The sequence below is a fragment of the Populus euphratica genome, unplaced genomic scaffold (genome assembly GCF_000495115.2).
Source record: "Populus euphratica unplaced genomic scaffold, PopEup_1.0 scaffold328.1, whole genome shotgun sequence".
NCBI lineage: Eukaryota > Viridiplantae > Streptophyta > Magnoliopsida > Malpighiales > Salicaceae > Populus > Populus euphratica.
In genome coordinates, this window is record NW_011500220.1 from 186,706 (window position 1) to 205,852 (window position 19,147).

The 19,147-nt window shown below is 32.2% G+C and overlaps 1 protein-coding gene across 1 annotated transcript; it reads left to right on the plus strand.

Annotated features, from left to right (window-relative positions):
* Positions 1-1,784: 1,784 nt before the first annotated feature.
* LOC105112276 (serine/threonine-protein phosphatase 2A 65 kDa regulatory subunit A beta isoform-like) lies at positions 1,785-13,231 on the plus strand. The gene is made up of 13 exons (XM_011007919.1): positions 1,785-1,929; positions 2,032-2,456; positions 2,531-2,777; positions 3,427-3,539; positions 3,730-3,809; positions 4,166-4,307; positions 4,440-4,520; positions 5,296-5,400; positions 11,414-11,596; positions 11,995-12,087; positions 12,305-12,444; positions 12,526-12,592; positions 12,880-13,231. The coding sequence occupies exons 2-13, from the start codon at positions 2,064-2,066 to the stop codon at positions 12,997-12,999; spliced, it is 1,764 nt and encodes a 587-aa protein (XP_011006221.1). The 5' UTR covers positions 1,785-1,929; positions 2,032-2,063; the 3' UTR covers positions 13,000-13,231.
* Positions 13,232-19,147: the final 5,916 nt, after the last annotated feature.

Consider the following 19,147-nt stretch of genomic DNA (forward strand, 5'->3'; position numbering starts at 1 on the left):
AAGTTTATTATGTCAAGGTGAAAAGGTTACACTAATGGTGTAAGAATAAGTATAATGTAAACCTAACATGGACTTTAATGTTTGATACTAATAACAAATGCTTGACACTTTCATACTGTATGGTGTAATCGACACTTGAGCTATGAAAGGAACTTGATTTGTTATTAACATAAGTTATAATCATGAATGCCTGACAACATTTACAAGTATTAGCATTATTCAAATAAGATAACTAATGTAATCATATTAACAATTTATAATCTAATTGGAACCTCCTTTGTGTGTGGTTTCTAATTGAGTAATAAGAATTTATATTATACCTGTTTGACATACCATTAGTGGATCTTCTAACCTTGACATTTGTTGTTATCATTATCTAATTCTTGTATTGATTTTTCATCTCAAAGTTCTCATCAACTTCTTTTTCTTCTTTGTTGTTACTACTACTACTACTACTACTATTGTTATTGTTGTTATTGTTTATAATTGTTGTTTATAATTTATACAATTAACCTTCCTATGATGCGACCCGGTCTGATCGAGTTATTTATTACTTCGACACTCCTACATTTGGGAGAAAACATCAATCTTTTTATCATATCAATAAGTTTAGTGGATTAACCCTAATTTATTCAGGTGATTTTTTTAGTCTTTTTCTAAATTGATTGTTTTTCGATCTTCTTTCAATATTGGGTTGATTGAAAATTGTGTTTCATAACTTTTAAGTCTTTGGTTTAAGAGAGGAGAGAGATAAAATTAATATTGACATCAATTCATGTTATCAAAACGATCGATCTTGGTTTCAACTAGTTTTGTATGATAAGAAAAGTTCCACTTAGGGGTTTTTCCTACCTTTAAATGGCCTAAAAAACACATATAAAGCTCAATTTGGTTTTTACATGGTTTTTTAGGTTTTTAAAGCCATTGATGAATTTAATGTTTTTTAAATGTTTTGGGTAAAAATATGTTGAAAAACTAGTTTCTAAGTAGAAAAACATCAATATTGATTTTTTACATATTATAGTGACTAAAATCTAGAAAAAATCAAATAATGTGTTGTTGAACTTCTTTTTTTAAAAAAAAAATTTAGGTAGGACCACATATTAAGTTAAAAAATAAGAGCTTATGTATGTGTGCATGCCTTTTTCAAATGGATTATGTTTGCTGAACCTTTTTTTAATTGATATCATTTTAAATATATATTTTTTAATTTATACTTAAATTAATCCTCTTTGATTTTTTATTTTTTTAAATTTTTTATATATATTTGACTTTTAAGAAATTATTATAGTTAATTTATATTTTTTAAGTTTTATATAAATGAACTATATTTTTTAAAATAAAAATATACATTTTTTAAAATATCTCTAGCAAGGGTAACATTATATAATATTTTTTTGATTAGTTTTATTTAATCAATTTCATGTATTTGTATATTTTTATTCAATCAAAAATTTATTTTGGTAAATAAAATTATTAAACAGATAAATAACTCATATATATATATATCAAGTTTTTTAATTTTATTTTTAGTTATTATTATATTTTTTTTTTATTAAAATATTTTTTTAATTATTTAATTAAAAATATGTATAAGATTTTGTAATTCATACTTGAAAACTTTTTAGAAAAAAACACATAAAAAATCTATATATTTAATTTTTTTATTAGAAAAAAAATCAGCGGTAGGATAGGAATCAAATAGCTAGAGAAAATCTAAATAAACAAACAGTGGTAATTACTGATTGGAAAAAAAAAGAAGAAACTAATACTTCTAAAAAAACTACCTCAAACGAATTGCTTTGTATCTCTCTCTACCATAAGCATAAACACTAACAAAAAAAATTAAGTCTATCCATTTAACAGATCCACCATCCAATCCCATCCCATCCCATCGAAGAAGAAGCCTTCGTCTCTCCATTTCTAACGGTACCAACACCAAAACCTTTAAATTCTTTTCTTTTCTTTAATTAGATTCAGATCTTTCATTAATTATTATTCATTAATAACTAACTCTAATTTTAATTTTAGAATTTTGCAATTGCAGCAAGATCTCTAGCAAGATGGCGACGATCGACGAGCCTCTATACCCGATCGCCGTTCTAATCGACGAGTTAAAAAACGAGGACATTCAGCTCCGATTGAATTCAATTCGTCGCCTTTCTACCATCGCTCGTGCCCTCGGCGAGGAGCGAACTCGCAAGGAATTAATTCCTTTCCTAAGCGAGAATAACGACGACGACGACGAAGTGCTTCTCGCTATGGCTGATGAATTAGGAGTTTTTATTCCCTATGTTGGCGGTGTTGAGTATGCCAATGTGCTGCTTCCGCCTCTCGAGACGCTCTGCACCGTCGAGGAAACTTGTGTTAGAGATAAATCAGTCGAGTCTTTATGTAGAATCGGAACACAGATGATAGAGCAAGACTTAGTCGACCATTTTAGTCCGCTCGTTAAGGTTTGGATTTTGCTGATAATTTTGTTTGTTTTTTTACTGATACGTATTGACGGGATGTGATCTTTGCTGTTCAGAGATTGGCAGCGGGTGAATGGTTTACTGCACGGGTTTCGTCCTGTGGTTTGTTTCATATTGCCTATCCCAGTGCTCCAGAGACTTTAAAGACTGAATTACGAGCCCTATACAGTCAGCTTTGTCAAGATGATATGCCCATGGTTCGTAGATCTGCTGCCACTAATCTAGGAAAGTTTGCTGCTACTGTTGAGCCTGTTCATTTGAAGACTGATATCATGTCTATATTTGAGGATTTGACTCAGGATGGTATGAACATCCTTCCATTTTTTACTCTAATCAAGTTCTATGTTTGTGCTAACTAGTTGATTTTGCTTTCATTATTGTGTTGGCTGATTTTGATTCTGACTAGGGAATATGCATTTAAGCCTTTAGAACTAAGGAATGCATTTCAGGTTTTGGAATAAAACTATTCCAGGAAATGAATTCTTTTGCTTGTGATTCCATTCTGTGCCTCTTGATGTATGTTTTGTAGAACATTGAAGTGCAATAACGAAATTGAATTCCAGCTTTTATTTTTATCAATTTTGTTTTCTACAGTTCTGTCTTCTATATATTTATGAACATTTGCTTTTTCTAAATGGTCTAGGATAAAGTGCCTCCCAATTGTGTTTTTGTTAGCTTGAAAATCCATAAAATCTTGGTTAACCTATCCGATAGGCCATGTCAATGATTATTGTTATTCTTTGTAATTTTTGTACTTCTCTGAGTTCTTTCTCTCTTCATCTTTTTAAAAATACAGCAAAACCTAGGAAACTTTAATCGATTAAAAATCATAAACAGGTTCTGATCTGTACTCTTTTCTTCTGAATAGAAATGAATCGTAATTGGCATCAGTATTCTCTTTCTTTGTTATGGAGTGCAAATATAAGCATGTCTCCATTTGTCTTTGTTTCAGATCAAGATTCTGTTCGATTATTGGCTGTTGAGGGTTGTGCAGCTCTTGGAAAATTGCTGGAACCCCAAGATTGTGTGGCGCATATCCTTCCAGTCATAGTTAATTTCTCACAGGTATAACATGGTTCAGCTTTTCTAATTGTTTGTTACTTTGTATTGTGGTTATCCATGATCCAAGCTTTTAACAATGCGTGGAAAAAAATTTATCTTCTGTTTTATATTGTCATCTCACGACTAAATGGAAAACTCGGTTCATGGTTTTTGTTTTGACCATTATGCATGATCCAAATATTTTCCCAAGCAGGATAAGTCTTGGCGTGTTCGCTACATGGTTGCAAATCAACTGTATGAGCTCTGTGAAGCTGTTGGTCCTGAGCCCACCAGGTAACCACTTTAAAACCACCTTGGATTAGCTGTTACTTGTTTGAAATGGATTAATCAATTATATGAGCTCTGTGAAGCTGTTGGTCCTGAGCCTACCAGGTAATCACTTTAAAACCACCTTGGATTAGCTGTTACTTGTTTGAAATGGATTGCATGTCCTGCGATCTAGTTGCTTCTTTTTTCTCCTTCATCCCAAATCAATGTCAGAGGTTAAGTTGTTATGATTCAATAATGTAGGAAAATGCTCTTAAATGCTTATTACTTGGTTAACTACATATATATATATATATATCCTTTAATAGTTAATGGACCTGTTCCTTGGATTTAAGTTCATATATTTGACTTTGATATTTCAGGTCTGACTTGGTTCCTGCATACGTTCGGCTACTTCGTGATAATGAAGCTGAAGTACGTATAGCTGCAGCAGGAAAAGTAACTAAGTTTTGCAGGATTTTGAATCCAGAACTTGCAATTCAGCATATTCTTCCTTGTGTAAAAGTATACAATCGAAATAATTCAATTTTATTTTTGCAAAATTATTTTTTTAATCATATAGCTTTCTTCTGGTATTTTTACAGTTTAAATAGCACTTGCTTTTGGTAGCTATAATTTGTTCTCTGTCTTATGTAGGATTTATCCACAGATTCATCCCAACATGTTCGTTCTGCTTTAGCTTCTGTTATAATGGGAATGGCTCCTGTTTTGGGGAAGGTAAGTATCATGTCGTTCATTATTACATAAGACAGCAAGAAGGAAAGTGGAGTTCATTTATTTATTCATACATTTCTATTGAAGTAGAGTTTGGTGCAGCATAAACTTATGTGATGTTTATCAGAAACAGTTGCAGATAAAATGTAAACTTTTTCAGGAAACTGCTTAATTTTAATTTTCTGTCAAATGGAATTTCATGTTTTCTTGCTGATGATTTTGCTAACATACATGAGTTGTTTTTTCCTCATCACCTTATTTGTCAATCTAGTAAAATTTGAACTGGAGTATGAGCTGCTAGTATGGCTTTTTGCAAGTGGATGATGCAAGAGCATTGATTGTATCAGTATTATAGTAGCTTTTTTAGCTTGTGGATTTCTGTCATTCTTATAGTACCATCGGTTATGTCATTTTTATTTGTATTCTTACCACCTTTCTGATGATTTTGCTAACGTACATGAGTTGTTTTTTTCTTACAACCTTATCTGTTGATCTAGTTAAAATTTGAACTGGAGCATGAGCTAGCATGGCTTTTTGCAAGTGGATAACGCAAGAACATTGATTATGTCATTATTATAGTAGCCATTTTAGCTTGTAGATTTCTTTATTATTTGTATTATTGGTTTTCTATTTATCCTGGAGGACATTGATCCTTGAGTTTTTACCATTGGCTTTCAGGAGTTTTTTCACTATTATTGCATTCTATGGTATTTATTCCACAAAGAAGCATGCTTATATCTTTCACCGTACTTAACACAGTTTCTGCTAATGGTGCTAGGATGCAACAATTGAGCAGCTGCTTCCAATTTTCCTCTCACTCTTGAAAGATGAATTTCCGGATGTTAGATTGAATATTATCAGCAAACTTGATCAAGTTAATCAGGTTTGTGGAAGCTGTTAAAATTGATTCCATAACTTCATTTGCTTGGAAAGTTCGTCATGCATGCTATTCAATTCCATAACTTCATTTGCTTAGAAAGTTCTTCATGCATGCTATTGTTCTGCGAGAGATCTTGAAACAATTTACTGCATCAAATGATGAGAATTAGCAGTGTGATTTTATTACCACTCATTTGTAAAAATGAACTACAAAATGCTTCTAAACTTTACCATATTGAACCTAGAATTAGGAGATTATTATGAGGACTAATCTAACTGAAATAGTTTTGTTTATGATTAGTACTTCTTTGAAGCATTAAATGACACATAATTAGGGTTGAGTTGATTAGTATTTCTTTGAAGCATTAAATGACACATAATTAGTTGAGTTACTCCACTGGTAATGCTAGGTAACCTGGACAATGTGGGGGCCTTTTAAGAGGGTTTTCATTAGGACTATATAATGCGTGCAAAACATACAACTATAAAGGAGTATCCACACATCCAGGCTCAAATAATAAATAACACATTGCTAGATAATGTAATCAAATGAGCCAAATAATATAGATGAATGATTGATTCCCCTTGCAAGAAACCTATTGCAACCACCTTGCAGGATGCCTTTGGGTGATGTTTATCTTCCTAGTTAGCATAATCAATTCCTTTAATCTTAGAATCTCATAGACTAGTTTATAGATGTAGTTTCCTTCAAAACTAGGTGGTGATTCCCATATTCTTATTGGTTGCCTAAATGTCCTGATGCGAACCTTTTGATCACGTGGTCAAGTAACCTCTAGTGAAGATGATACTTATCCAAGAAAACTAAAAATCAGGTTTGAGAAGTGGGACGCAATAGAAACCTGTTTTAAGGCACCAACACGATTGAAATTAAATCGAATGATGCCACAAAGTCAATTATACCTTGATAAGTCAAATTTGATCTGTCCAACAAAGATAATGTGTTGCATCAAGAAGCAAAACAAAAGTTTATTTCCATGGCCCCGTGCTTTTCATCATACAAAACACTTACGTAATGCTTCCAATAACCCTAATGGATCCTCATATGTGGGGCTGATTTGAGTCCACTTATAAAATTGACCCAAATAAGTAATAATAAACCAAAGACTAAGAAGAAAATAATAAAAATCCAAAATTAATATTCTAAGTATTCTAGAATCAGATTTGCCACCTCAAAAAAGTACCAAATAGACTAGGAAATTTGATCTAAATGTGGAATTAATTCTGAAGTCTTCTTGCTTTGTTGTGCTTGGTTTCCTTGTTTTACATGAACAATTAATGAAGAAAATCTCCCTCGGATATACCTGCCAATTTAGTTTCCTTTCTAGACTAGGTGAATCATTAATTAATCCTTCATAACTTAGGAAATCAGATCTCACAGCCTCCTTTGTTGACCACAAAACTTCCTCTTTTGTTGATAAATATTCTCCTAAATAATAGGGAAAATAAGGAATGAAATTTCTTTGAATTTTAGGAGAATATTTTTCTGATTTATGGTCCTTGTGGAATTAGGAAATCAACCCCAAACAAATCTGATTTGATCCCAACATCTTAATTAACCCAAGCCAACTTTAGACCCCATGTTGCTCAAACCCATTTTCATTAATAGGGACCAAATCAAACCCAAAATATACTCCAAATAAACTTTCTTTGCAGCCCAAAAACATCCCATGCATTGCTTGTCTTGATCTGGTTGAATTACTCATCAAAAGAATTGGGCCGAACCCATCATCCATAAGAACCTCAATTTGACCGAGTGCATTCCTAGGTAAAGACCCATCATGAAAAACCCAAGGGTGAACCATAGACTGAATTATATCAACAACCAATCTCAAATATATAACTTAATGTTTATTATAAGGAATCCAAGGTTGAACTTGAATAGCATCATGTCCCCCTTGACAAAATGAATGCAGTTGCTTTCTTATTATAGATTGATGATTTGTTCATTATTGGACACTTTGGGAAAATCATTAAAAATGTCTACTGTGGAGCATTTGGAGAACCTACTAATTGTTAAGAAAATTGAAATTGGTTTTGGTTTGAATGCCTCTCAATGGAGGTTTGCCTCTCTTTAAATAGTTAGAATTCTCCCTAGTTACAGCGTAATTATTATAATTACATGCATGATTTTCTCTATCAAATCATTCAAAATCCCTAACATTGCTCTACCAACCACAAAGATCTGTAAATATAAACTATTGTGATATATAAAATATTGCCTAATCTGGTAACATCTCCCCTCAAATTGATTTTGGTCAATCAAGAAGCATCAATTTGTCAATTATGAATTTATGGCAGTGACGAGAGAGCCTTGGTAAAGATGTCAGCAGTTTGATGTTTGGTGGAAATTTGCGGAATAGTAATCTCCTGACGAACAAGTGATTCATGAATGGAATAACAATCCACCTCAATATGCTTGGTGTTCTAATGGAAAACTAGATTGGCAACAATTTGAATAACACTGGTGTTATAGCATAAAGAGGAGTGGGAGTAAGCCAGGAGTCATATAAATCTCTTCTTTTAGATCACCATATAGAAAAGCGTCGTTCACATCCATCTGATGAAGCGACCATCCTTCGAGACAACAATGGCCATAATAGTATGAACACTCCTCATCTTGGCACAAGAGCAAATGTTTTCTCAGAATCTAGCTATATTGTTGTGGATTTTCGAGTGCCACTAGACGAGCTTTATATTGGTCAAGAGATCCATCAACACTCATTTTAATGGTGTATACCCATTTGCATCCAATAGATTTTACCCCAGAGGGACAAGTAATGATATCCCAAGTATGATTATCCTGAAGAGCCTAAAGTTTATCTTGCATAACGTTTCACCAACGCTCTTGAGTAGAGGCTTTAGAATAAGATTTAGGCATATAAATAGTATCAATAGTGGCCTGAAGAGCAGAATATGAGAAGCCATACCTATCTAGAGGTTGGGAAACTTGAGTTACCGTTGAGGCTTTTGTAAAATAGGATCAAATGTTGGTTCAAGAGTAGAAAGAGGTAGTGGGCAATGTCGTTGATAAACAATTCCTGGCTTAAAATGATCAACAGTAGCAGATACATCATTAAAAGAAGGAAGCTAAGCAAAAGAAATAGAATCTACACGAGATGGAAAGAAATACTGATTTTCAAAGAAAACCACATTTTGTGAAATGAGAATCTTGTTATTATTCATATCATAACATACAAATCCTTTATGGGAATTGCTATAGCCAAGAAAAGCACATTGAACAGCTTGAGCAACAAGCTTGTGACGTTTGATGGGAGGTAAGTGAACAAAGCAAAAACAACCAAAAACATGAAGATTATTATAGTCATGAGGGACTCCAAACAAACGAAAATATGGAGAATCAAGATTCAAGGTTTGAGAAGGCAGATGACTAATCAAATAGACAATTGTAGATAAAGCTTGTACTCAAAATCAAGGAGGTACAAAAGATTCAAGCAATAAGGTATGAACAACCTCTAAAAAGATGTTGATTCTTACGCTTGGCAATTCCATTATGTTGAAGAGTGTAAGGATATGAACGTTGAGAGATAATACCTTTTTGTTGTAGGAATGATTGAAAGTTACGAGACATGTATTCTCCTATCGGAATGCAAGATCTTAATTTTGGTAGAAAATGGTCTCTACAAGAGCAACAAATGTTTTGAAAATAGAAAACACATAAGCTTTAGAATGAAGGAAATAGACCTAGGTGAATCGACTATAGTCATCAATAAATGTTACAAAGTATTTATATTACGCATGAGAAAGAACAAGACTCACCCCCCAAACATCAATTTGAATAATTTCAAAACAGGCAAAAGCCTGACTTCCTTGCATAGGAAATGATAAGGATTTGTTTTTACCAAGTTCACAAGAAGCACAACCAAAAGCCAAATGGGAGTAAAACTAATGTATATTATTAAAATAGCCATTTTTAACAAGATGTTTCAAAATAACAAAATTAGGATGTCCTAATTTCTTATGCCAAAGATGACTAGTACTGGTAATAAAAGAACAATCCAAAGATATTGAATGAGATATAGAAAAAGATTGAAGAGGAAAAAGATGTCCCACTTTAGGCCCTATTATTACTACCTGTCTCGATACCTGATCCTGCACACGACAACAATGTTGGTCAAAATGAAGGGAATAATAATTTTCTACCAATCGGCCAACAAAGATTAAATTGGCAGATAAGTCGAGACACAAAAACATTGTGTAAGGCAAACCCTAGATTGCCAATGACAATAATAGGAATAGTACGACATCAGCTATTTGAATATTTTGCTCACCATCATACTTATGAACATCCTGTAGTGCTTTGGAATTGCCAGTTATGTGATTGGAAGCTGTCAATTAACCAGGGAGAGGGGAGTAACTTTGTCTTACCTTAAAGTCCAATAGCAGAGAGAGTAGAAACTATCATCTCTTGGACATGCTCTGGTGTAAGAGTAGAAGACCCCGGGACAACTGGTTGATTTAGAGGCGTGGTCACAAGGTTGGATTGGTTAGCAGTATACAAGGCTTGGGCAGATCGATTCTAAGGTTGTATGCAATAGTCCTCCATAATGTGACCTTTCTTTTTGCAGTGATTGCAGAATTTCTTACTACAATTCTTTGCAACATGCCCAAACTCTTTGCAACTGTAGCATTGTGGCGGGGATTTGAATTTACCTTTTCCTTGAGTTGCATAGGCCATATTGAACATCTCAGTACTAAGAGTGTCTTAGGCAATGCCATGTTGTGAGGCAAGATGATGTTCCTCATGCAAAAACTCTCTGAGGCACTCATCCAAGGTTGGAACAACTTTGCGGTTAATCAACCCAGCACTTACACTCTCAAATTCTAGGCGAAGCTTCATTCAGAAATGGTCTTGGAGTGGGCCGCCTGTATTGTCCCCCAATGCTTCCTTTGGAACCTTAGATTGCACCAACATAGAACAATCACTTCATAAGTTTAGGAAACCCGAACAATACTGCTCAATTGATTGATTCCCCTGGCGATAATTTTCAATCTCCGACTCTAATTTGAACTTTCGAGCAGAGTTATCTTGATGATACATTTGTCGAAGTGAATCCCACATTTTCTTAGCAGTATTGAAGGAATGAAGATTGTTGACTATATGAGGTTCAATGGAACTCAACAACCATGAAACAACCTTGGCATCCTTGCTTTCCCAAGAACCCAATTCTATGGGATCAGTTGGAATAGTAAAGAATCCATCCAAATGATTCCATAATTCTTTTCCTTTAACGAATATCCGAAACTGAAAATCCTAAGAAGAGTAATTCTTGCTATTCATGCAAACAATGGAAGTTCTCTCTTTTGACATGACTAAGAAAACACAATAGCCTAAAAAAAATAGACAAGATTAATGAAAACACTAATGCCACAAAACAAGATGCTGATACAATTCAGCCCAAAGGAAATCCTGAACTAAAAAAATGAACTGAATCAGCCCACAAAGCAAGATGAGAATTTCTCAAAACTCTAGAAATTTAAGCTAGATGCTTTGATACCATGTTAAGAAGATTGAAATTGGTTTTGGTTTGAATGCCTCTCAATGGAGGGTTTGCCTTTCTTTAAATAGTTAGAATTCTCCCTATTTGCAGCCTAATTATTATAATTACATGCATGATTTTTTCTATCAAATCATTCAAAATCCCTAACGTTGCTCCACCAACCATAAAGATCCTGTAAATATAAATTATTGATGTATATAAAATATTGCCTAATCTGGTAACACTAATTAGCATAACTGAACTCAACCAGAATTGTGTCCCAAATATGTGGATTAAGAAAGCAGCTTTAAAGTCTATTCCTATCAATTCTGATTTGACAGAGATTCGTAAATGACATTTTGAGGGTTAATTGGGCCCAGCAATTTTTTTGATCTATTCGTAAACCTCACATAGACCTGCAATTCATACGTGGATTTTTTTTCTCCTTTTTAAGGTACTTTAGCCAGATTTTTTTTTATTGTTTGAATTCCTTTGCAGGTGATTGGAATTGATTTGCTTTCCCAATCTCTATTGCCAGCAATTGTGGAGCTTGCAGAGGATAGACATTGGAGAGTTCGGCTTGCAATTATAGAATACATACCATTGCTGGCAAGTCAGTTGGGAGTAGGGTTTTTCGATGATAAGCTTGGTGCTTTGTGCATGCAATGGTTGAAAGATAAGGTTTGTTGAGCTCTGTGATTTTGTACTGAGGCCTATCCTGGTCTTTCTTATACATGAAGTAATGCTGGAGACCACCTCACTTTTCATTATCAGCAAATGGTTCCTGGATGCTTGCTTACCTCGTTAAGTATTTGATGCTGAGATTACAAAATCATCATACCCTTGAACTTTATCTCAAAATGAAATATGATCAAGAATGTGATTCCTTCTACTGCTATCTTTTTTTAGCCCATTTTCCTCACTCCCTCTATTTAATTATATGCATAATGCGTGGTCATTTTAGTGGAAGAAGGTATCTTATCATTTGATTTATGGCTTTTCTTTATATTTTTCAAGCATAGTGTTCTCATTTATTTTTGCAACATGCTTTTAACTAACTATACTGGCTATTTGTATAGGTTTACTCAATTCGTGATGCAGCTGCTAACAATGTGAAGCGCCTTGCTGAAGAATTTGGCCCAGATTGGGCAATGCAGCACATAGTGCCTCAGGTTTGCCAGTTGTCACAGTATTGATCACCATGCCTTCATTTCTCTTCTCTTGAGTAAAAATGTTACATGATATGAGCGAAGCGTATCTATGGAGAAATATGAGGCTAATCCTTTGGACTTTTTGGTAGTGGAAACATCATAGGGAAAGAACAAGAAAAGCACATTGGCCAGAACTCTCCCAAGTCAGTTGACCTACTGTTTTGACTATGGCTGACAGGTTTTGGACTTGATTAACAACCCACACTATCTGTATCGGATGACCATTTTACATGCAGTTTCTCTACTCTCTCCTGTAATGGGGTCGGAAATTACCTGTTCCCAGCTTCTTCCTATTGTCATCAATGCATCAAAAGACAGGTGAATTAGTTTCTTGCATAAGCTTAATTTGCTTGATTTGTTTGTTGTAACCTGAATTGAGCAGAGAGTTGCATGTCACAGGGTACCCAACATCAAATTTAATGTGGCTAAGGTGTTGCAATCACTTATTCCTATAGTTGATCAGTCTGTAAGTACAATAATTGAAATTTCTACTTTGTTTCTGGAAACATTATTGCTCTTCATTTCAAAAGATTAATTACTACATTTCACTTAGTGATATTTATGTGATATTTATGGAAGTACTAAATTCTCTAATAAAATACATACATAATTTACCTTAAACCTGATTAGTATGTTCAAGGTAAGGTGAAGAGAAATCATTCTATTATTCAAGTTAGGGTCCCTGTTCAACTCTTTTATTTTTACTCTGCTTGCCGTATCAGAAGGTATTAACAATGTTCTCTAACAATGCAGGTGGTGGAGAAGACAATTCGTCCATGTTTGGTTGAGCTAAGTGAGGACCCAGATGTTGATGTAAGATTCTTTGCTACTCAAGCATTACAGTCAAGTGATCATGTCATGATGTCTTCCTAGATCGATGTTTTAATTAGGCCCTTTCTTTACATTCTTGTTTCCCTTACCCCTTTTGAGTCAGTTCAATTAACTAACAGATTTGTGTAATGTGTTAGCTAAGGTGCTATAGTTTGTTCTTGTCAAATGATTCGTTCTTTTGAACGATTGCATGTCTATTTATCAGAAATGTCTTGAAACGGATAAGCATCTTGTATAATTATGTTCCAAGGCTTTTTCTGGTGTTCTAGTTTTACAATATCATGCAATGGTTCGACTATATAACTTCTTCATAAATATTGTACATCAAATTTACAAATTGCACTGGGGTTTGAGTGGACATGGATCTCGCAAGGCCGTAGATATGAGAATTTTTTGTCATTATTATTTTTAACGAACTTGGACACGAGAAGTATGTGGGAACTTGAAGCTCTTTCACGTGAAAAGGTTCGTAGTTTTTAACAAAACTCCGCGGAACGCTTTAGAAGAGGTTTGAGTGCATTGGCACGTGAAAATATACCTTTAGACCCCAAAATAGCATCCAAAAGTGTTTAAATAGGAAGCTGAACTGACTTAGCTAATAATTCCTTGACTAAATAAAACTTTCAAGCCTAATTAGTGAAGGAATCCATAAATAACAAGTAAAATGAAAAAAAAAAAAAAACTCTGAAGCAACGCTAACGTGGCTAGATAATTCCTTAAGTGAATCCATAAATAATAATAAAGAGGATATTGTAAATAAACAATGTTTGAGCTAATTTGGGCATCAAAACTCTGTTGTAAGAGAGAATCTAGGGCTTTAATTATGAATGTCGAAAAGCGTTATGTATAAAACATACAAAAATTTTAAAATAAAAAGCTAAACTAACCTAGTTAATAAATCTCAGATTAAACAAAACTCCTAAATCTAATTAGAAAATGAATCTTTAAACAACAAGGAATACAATCAATACCTCAAAAAAAAAAAAAACTATTTATATATACAATTTGGATATAAAATGATCTCGTTGCAAGAGAAAAACAAGATTTTGCAAATTCTAAAATTTCAATTGAAATGGAGATAGAATTTTTATTTGATAAATTATAAAAGTCAAAATGCCTTGTGCACATGGCATATAAAAAATTTAAATAGGAATCTAAATTGATTTTTTAATAAATTATTTAGTAAATAAAATCAGAAACCTAATTAGAAGATGAATTTGTTAATAACAAGAAAAACAATAAATATTATGCAAAAAAATTTCTAAGTCTAATTTAGGCATGTAAACTATCATAGTTGTAAGCAAAACTAGTTTGGATTTATTTGAAAGATTAGTTTAGATTTTTATTTAAACTCTTTTATATGCTACATGCGTAAGGCTTTTTGACTTTCATTATTTAAGTAGAAATCTAAAATAACCTTGCTAATAATTTTTTGATTAAATAAAATTCTCAAAACTAATTAGGAAATGAATCCATAAATAATAAGCATACGTGAACAAATAATATTTAAGCCTAGTTGGGGTATGTAAACTCTTAGTTGTAAGAGATAAATTAGAGTTTCATGAACCCTGGAATCATAGTTAAATCATATAGATATAAATCTTACCTGATAAATTATGAATATAAAAAAGCCTTATGTATATAGCACATAAAAGATTTTAAATAGAAATCTAAACTAATCTTTTTTATAAATCTTTGATTGAATAAAATTATGAAATCTATTTAGGAAATGAATTCGTTAATAACAAGGAAAATAAGGAATATTGTGAAACCAAAACTTCCAAGTCTAATTTGGACATGGAAATGATCAAAGTTGTAAGAAAAATACTGGGGTTTCACAAACTCTAAAATATAGAGAGAATTCTTATTTGATAAATTATGAATTTCAACTTACACAAATAGCATGCAAAAATGTTTAAATAGGAAGCTAAACTAACCTAGCTAATAATTCCCGATTAAATAAAATTCTCAAACCTAATTAGAAAATGAATCTATAAATAATAAGTAGAATAAAAAATATTGTGAACAAACAACATTTAAGTTTGGGCATGAAAACTTTCATTTGTAAGAGAGAAACAAGGGTTTTGCAAACCCTAAAATTATAGCTAAATTGTAGAGATGTAGTTCTTATATGATAAGTTATGAATGTGAAAATGTGTATGTATATAGCATATAAAAAGTGTTCAAATAGAAAGAAAAATGACATAGCTAATAAATGCCACAACAAATAAAATTCCCAATTCTAATTAGAAAATGAATCCATTAACAACAAGGAATACAAGAATAATTAAAAATAAATAAATTATGTATCTAAATGGGACATGAAAGCGATCTCAATTGTAAGAGAGAAACAAGGGTTTTACAAACTTTAAATAAATAATCTAAATCAACCTATCTAATAAATCTTTGATTAAATAAAATTTTGAAGCCTAATTAGGAAATGAATCCGTTAATATCAGGGAAAATAAAGAATAATGTAGAACAAAAACTTTCAACCTTAATTTGAGCATGAAAACAATCATAATAGTAAAAGAGAAATTATAATTTCACAAACCTTTAAATTATTTCTAAACTACAGTGAGATAATTTTTATTTGATAAATTATGAATGTTTAAATCCTTTTTGCATATATCATATAAAAGTGTTAAAATAAAAAAGCTAATCTAACTTAGCTACTAAATTTCATATCAAATAAAATTTCCAATCCTAATTAGGAAATGAATACACAAATAATAAAAAATACACAGAAAACAATTTATATGCTTAAATTGGGCATGAAAACAATCTCAATTATAAAAAAGGAATAAGGGTTTTGCAAACCTTAAATTAGGGTTGAAATGAAAAGAGAATTTTTTTATGATAGATTATAAATGTCGAAAAGTCTTACACATGTATCATATAAAAATGCTTAAATAGGAATCTAAATTGGCCTATCTAATAAATCATTTTATTTTTTTTATCATGAACATATTCTTGGATGCGATCCACGAATGGGTGGTTACTCTCAAGAGTTAAACTACAAGAGAGAGTCCATCAACTCAAGATTCCTAGTCGATCACAAACTTACATGTGGGTTGAGAAATGCAAATAGTAGGATTCAAACCATAAATGTCTTTTTTTTCTTTCTAATTGACTCATTATCACTTGATTATTGTTAGTTGAATTACTACCTCACTTGCTAATAAATATTAATTAAATAAAATTTTGAAACCTAATTTGAAAATGAATATGTTAATAACATGGAAAATAAGGAACTCTTTAAAATAAAAGCTTTTGAGCCTAATTTGGACATGAAAATTATCACTATCTATTTTGGTTCCTCATAAAAAATAAAAAATAATATTCAAGAAATTTTCTAGCCCAAAAATGATTTTTTTAATGGAAAGAAATTTTTTCAAAAGAAAAACTGAGTTGTCATGAGAAAATCAAATTTTCATTAAAAATGAAAAAAAATACCTCGTTTTCTTGTCAAACCAAAGTTGTCAAGTTGAAACCTATCTTTTTTGACCAAAATTAATTTTTCAATCAAAATTAGCTAAATGTTTTTTTTTACAGTCAAGACCAGTTACTTGGTTAAAATCTTTTTGATCAAAATTAATTTTTCAATCAAAATTAGCTAAATTTATTTTTTTACAGTCAATACCAGTTACTTGGTTAAAATCATAGTTCTACTGTCAAAAGGGAGTTTACCATGTCGAAATTAGAAAAAACAATTAGTCAAGATATTTTCCGGGAGCAAACTTGATTTTCGGCGGTCAAAATTTGTCTTTTAACAATGGTTTTAAATTTGCACGTGTGTAAATTAATGCAAAAAAAAAAAAAAGTAATTAATGCATAAAAAATGCATATAATTACTGCGCCGGGGCTCTCGCATGTAAATGGGCCACTGCGCAGGACGCCCACCTTGCACACAGGGAGAGGATGATCATGCTCTGAAGAAAATTTTGAAAAACCGTGCAAGTTTTTCTCCATTTCGCTCACCCTATCAAAACAACTAGAAAAAGAACAATTTTTGTTTAGGGAGAGAAATATGATCATTTAGATTAAAACCATCACGAAGCCTCAGCCATTGATATGAAAGTCTAGAGTAAAACGTCCATATCTAATCAAACACCAACCCGATCTCAACCGAATATTCTAGAAAGATATTGAATCTCATCTGCTGGTTTAAAAAACATGATTTAGGCTCAATCATACCTCATCATAGTTAGGAGAACCTGTAGTCGTTGGATTAGACTTCTAATATATCAACTGTCAGATCAAAGAGGGCTTTAAATACACTCGCTCGTACAATGTTATTTGCCATCATATAAGATTATCATATATGAAGCAATCAAAATCATCTTTAGAAAACTTCTCACATATCTACCATAGACTTTTTACATGTAATCCTAGCCCAAGAAATCATTGCCATATCAATTTAAATGAGATTTGATTGTTATCAAACCTAAAGTGATCAGAACCGTAATCCCGAGGCAAGCTCACTAGGTCTACTTTGAGCTTGCCGCAACCTATTCCATTCCTTGTCCCCTATATTTCTTGCCGTTGATAATCAGTCGTTTCTTTGTCAAACAACCACCCATCACAGCGCCACCACCACATGAATGAGAGCCTCCTCATGGCGACCAAAACCCTTCCTACCATTTTCACCATTGTTGTTGGTAACGGCTTGAAAAACATGTTTAGGAACATGGTGCAAACTGTGTTCTCTCAAAATTTATTTTTTTGCATAAAATAATTTTTTTATGTTTTCAAATTGTTTTGATATACTGATGTCAAAAATAATTTATTTTTTTAAAAAAATAAAATATTATTTTGATACATTTGCAATTGAAAAATATTTTAAACTGTCACTATCATCATAATCCCAAACAAGTCTAAAAAGAAAAGAAATCGATGGTCAAACCGAGACTTCATCGCTGCCGATATATCCCCTAGTTGGTAGTGAGACACACGACAACCATGGATGAAAGAGGTCGAGATCTACCTCCTTGGCTGGTCAGATCATCATCATCTCGTCGGAGTCACTATAGCATCAACAACAGTGGCGCAACGCGAGTACATGCGCTTGAATAGTGAACTACATTGTAGGGAAAAAAAATGTAATTTCTCAATCTTAGAGGGGTAGAATGTTAATTTTTTGCACCCAAAATTTATTTTCTTTTAATTAAAAATAATTACTTTTGCATGTATATTTATTTATATTTGGCTTATTGAAGTGTATGGCGCACCAATGTACACTAAACTTGAGGGATTTGAGACCATCAGGTAATTGCTTAGGAGAAAATACAGATGAAATCAATGTTTTGCAATGAAATGAGAAGGATAAGATTGTGATTTGGTTTTTGAGTATTATCCTAGACTAATGTTGGTCCCGATGATTAACCAAATCATGACTCGATGAATGATGAATTGATTGTGGTTTGCATGATTGATTACCTGATAAACTGTTGTCATGCATGATTATCTTTTGATTGCCTCGTTGTTGATGACACATGATGCATCTTTGTGAAATGTTTATTAAATTGATGTGTGATTGCATGATTGATAATTCAATTAATTGTTGTCATGTGTGATTGTTTCAAAATTCATTGATTAATTGTGTATGATATTTGATGATTAATATTTTGTTAGATAAAATCTGAGTTTTTGCATTGCGATTATGAATGTGTGATTTAAATTTTGATATGAGAGGATTTGATGAATACTCATTAACATTAGTTGTGCGAGTCAATTGCTTGATTTTTTTTTTTTGGTGCTGATCATTTACATGTTATGAGTTTAAGGATTGTTGATTTATTTGAAAACTTGTGTTTTTTTTATTAGTTCACCCAATAAGCAATTTATTTAACCGATTTATTGACACGACTAAAAGATTGATGTCTTCTCCTAAGTGTAAGAGTGTCAAAATAATAAATAACTCAGTAAGATCGGGGTCGAATCACAGTTAGGTTAATTGTATAAATTATAGATGACAATAATACAACAACAACAATAATAATAACAAAACAACAACAACAACAATACTAGTAGTCGTAGTCATAATAATAATAAAGAAAAAAAAGTAGAAGAAGAAGAAGTTGATGAGAACTTTGAGATGAAATATTAATGTAAAGATTAAACAACGATAATAACAAATGTTAAGGTTAGAGGTTCCACTAATGGTATGTCAAACAAGTATAGTATAAAC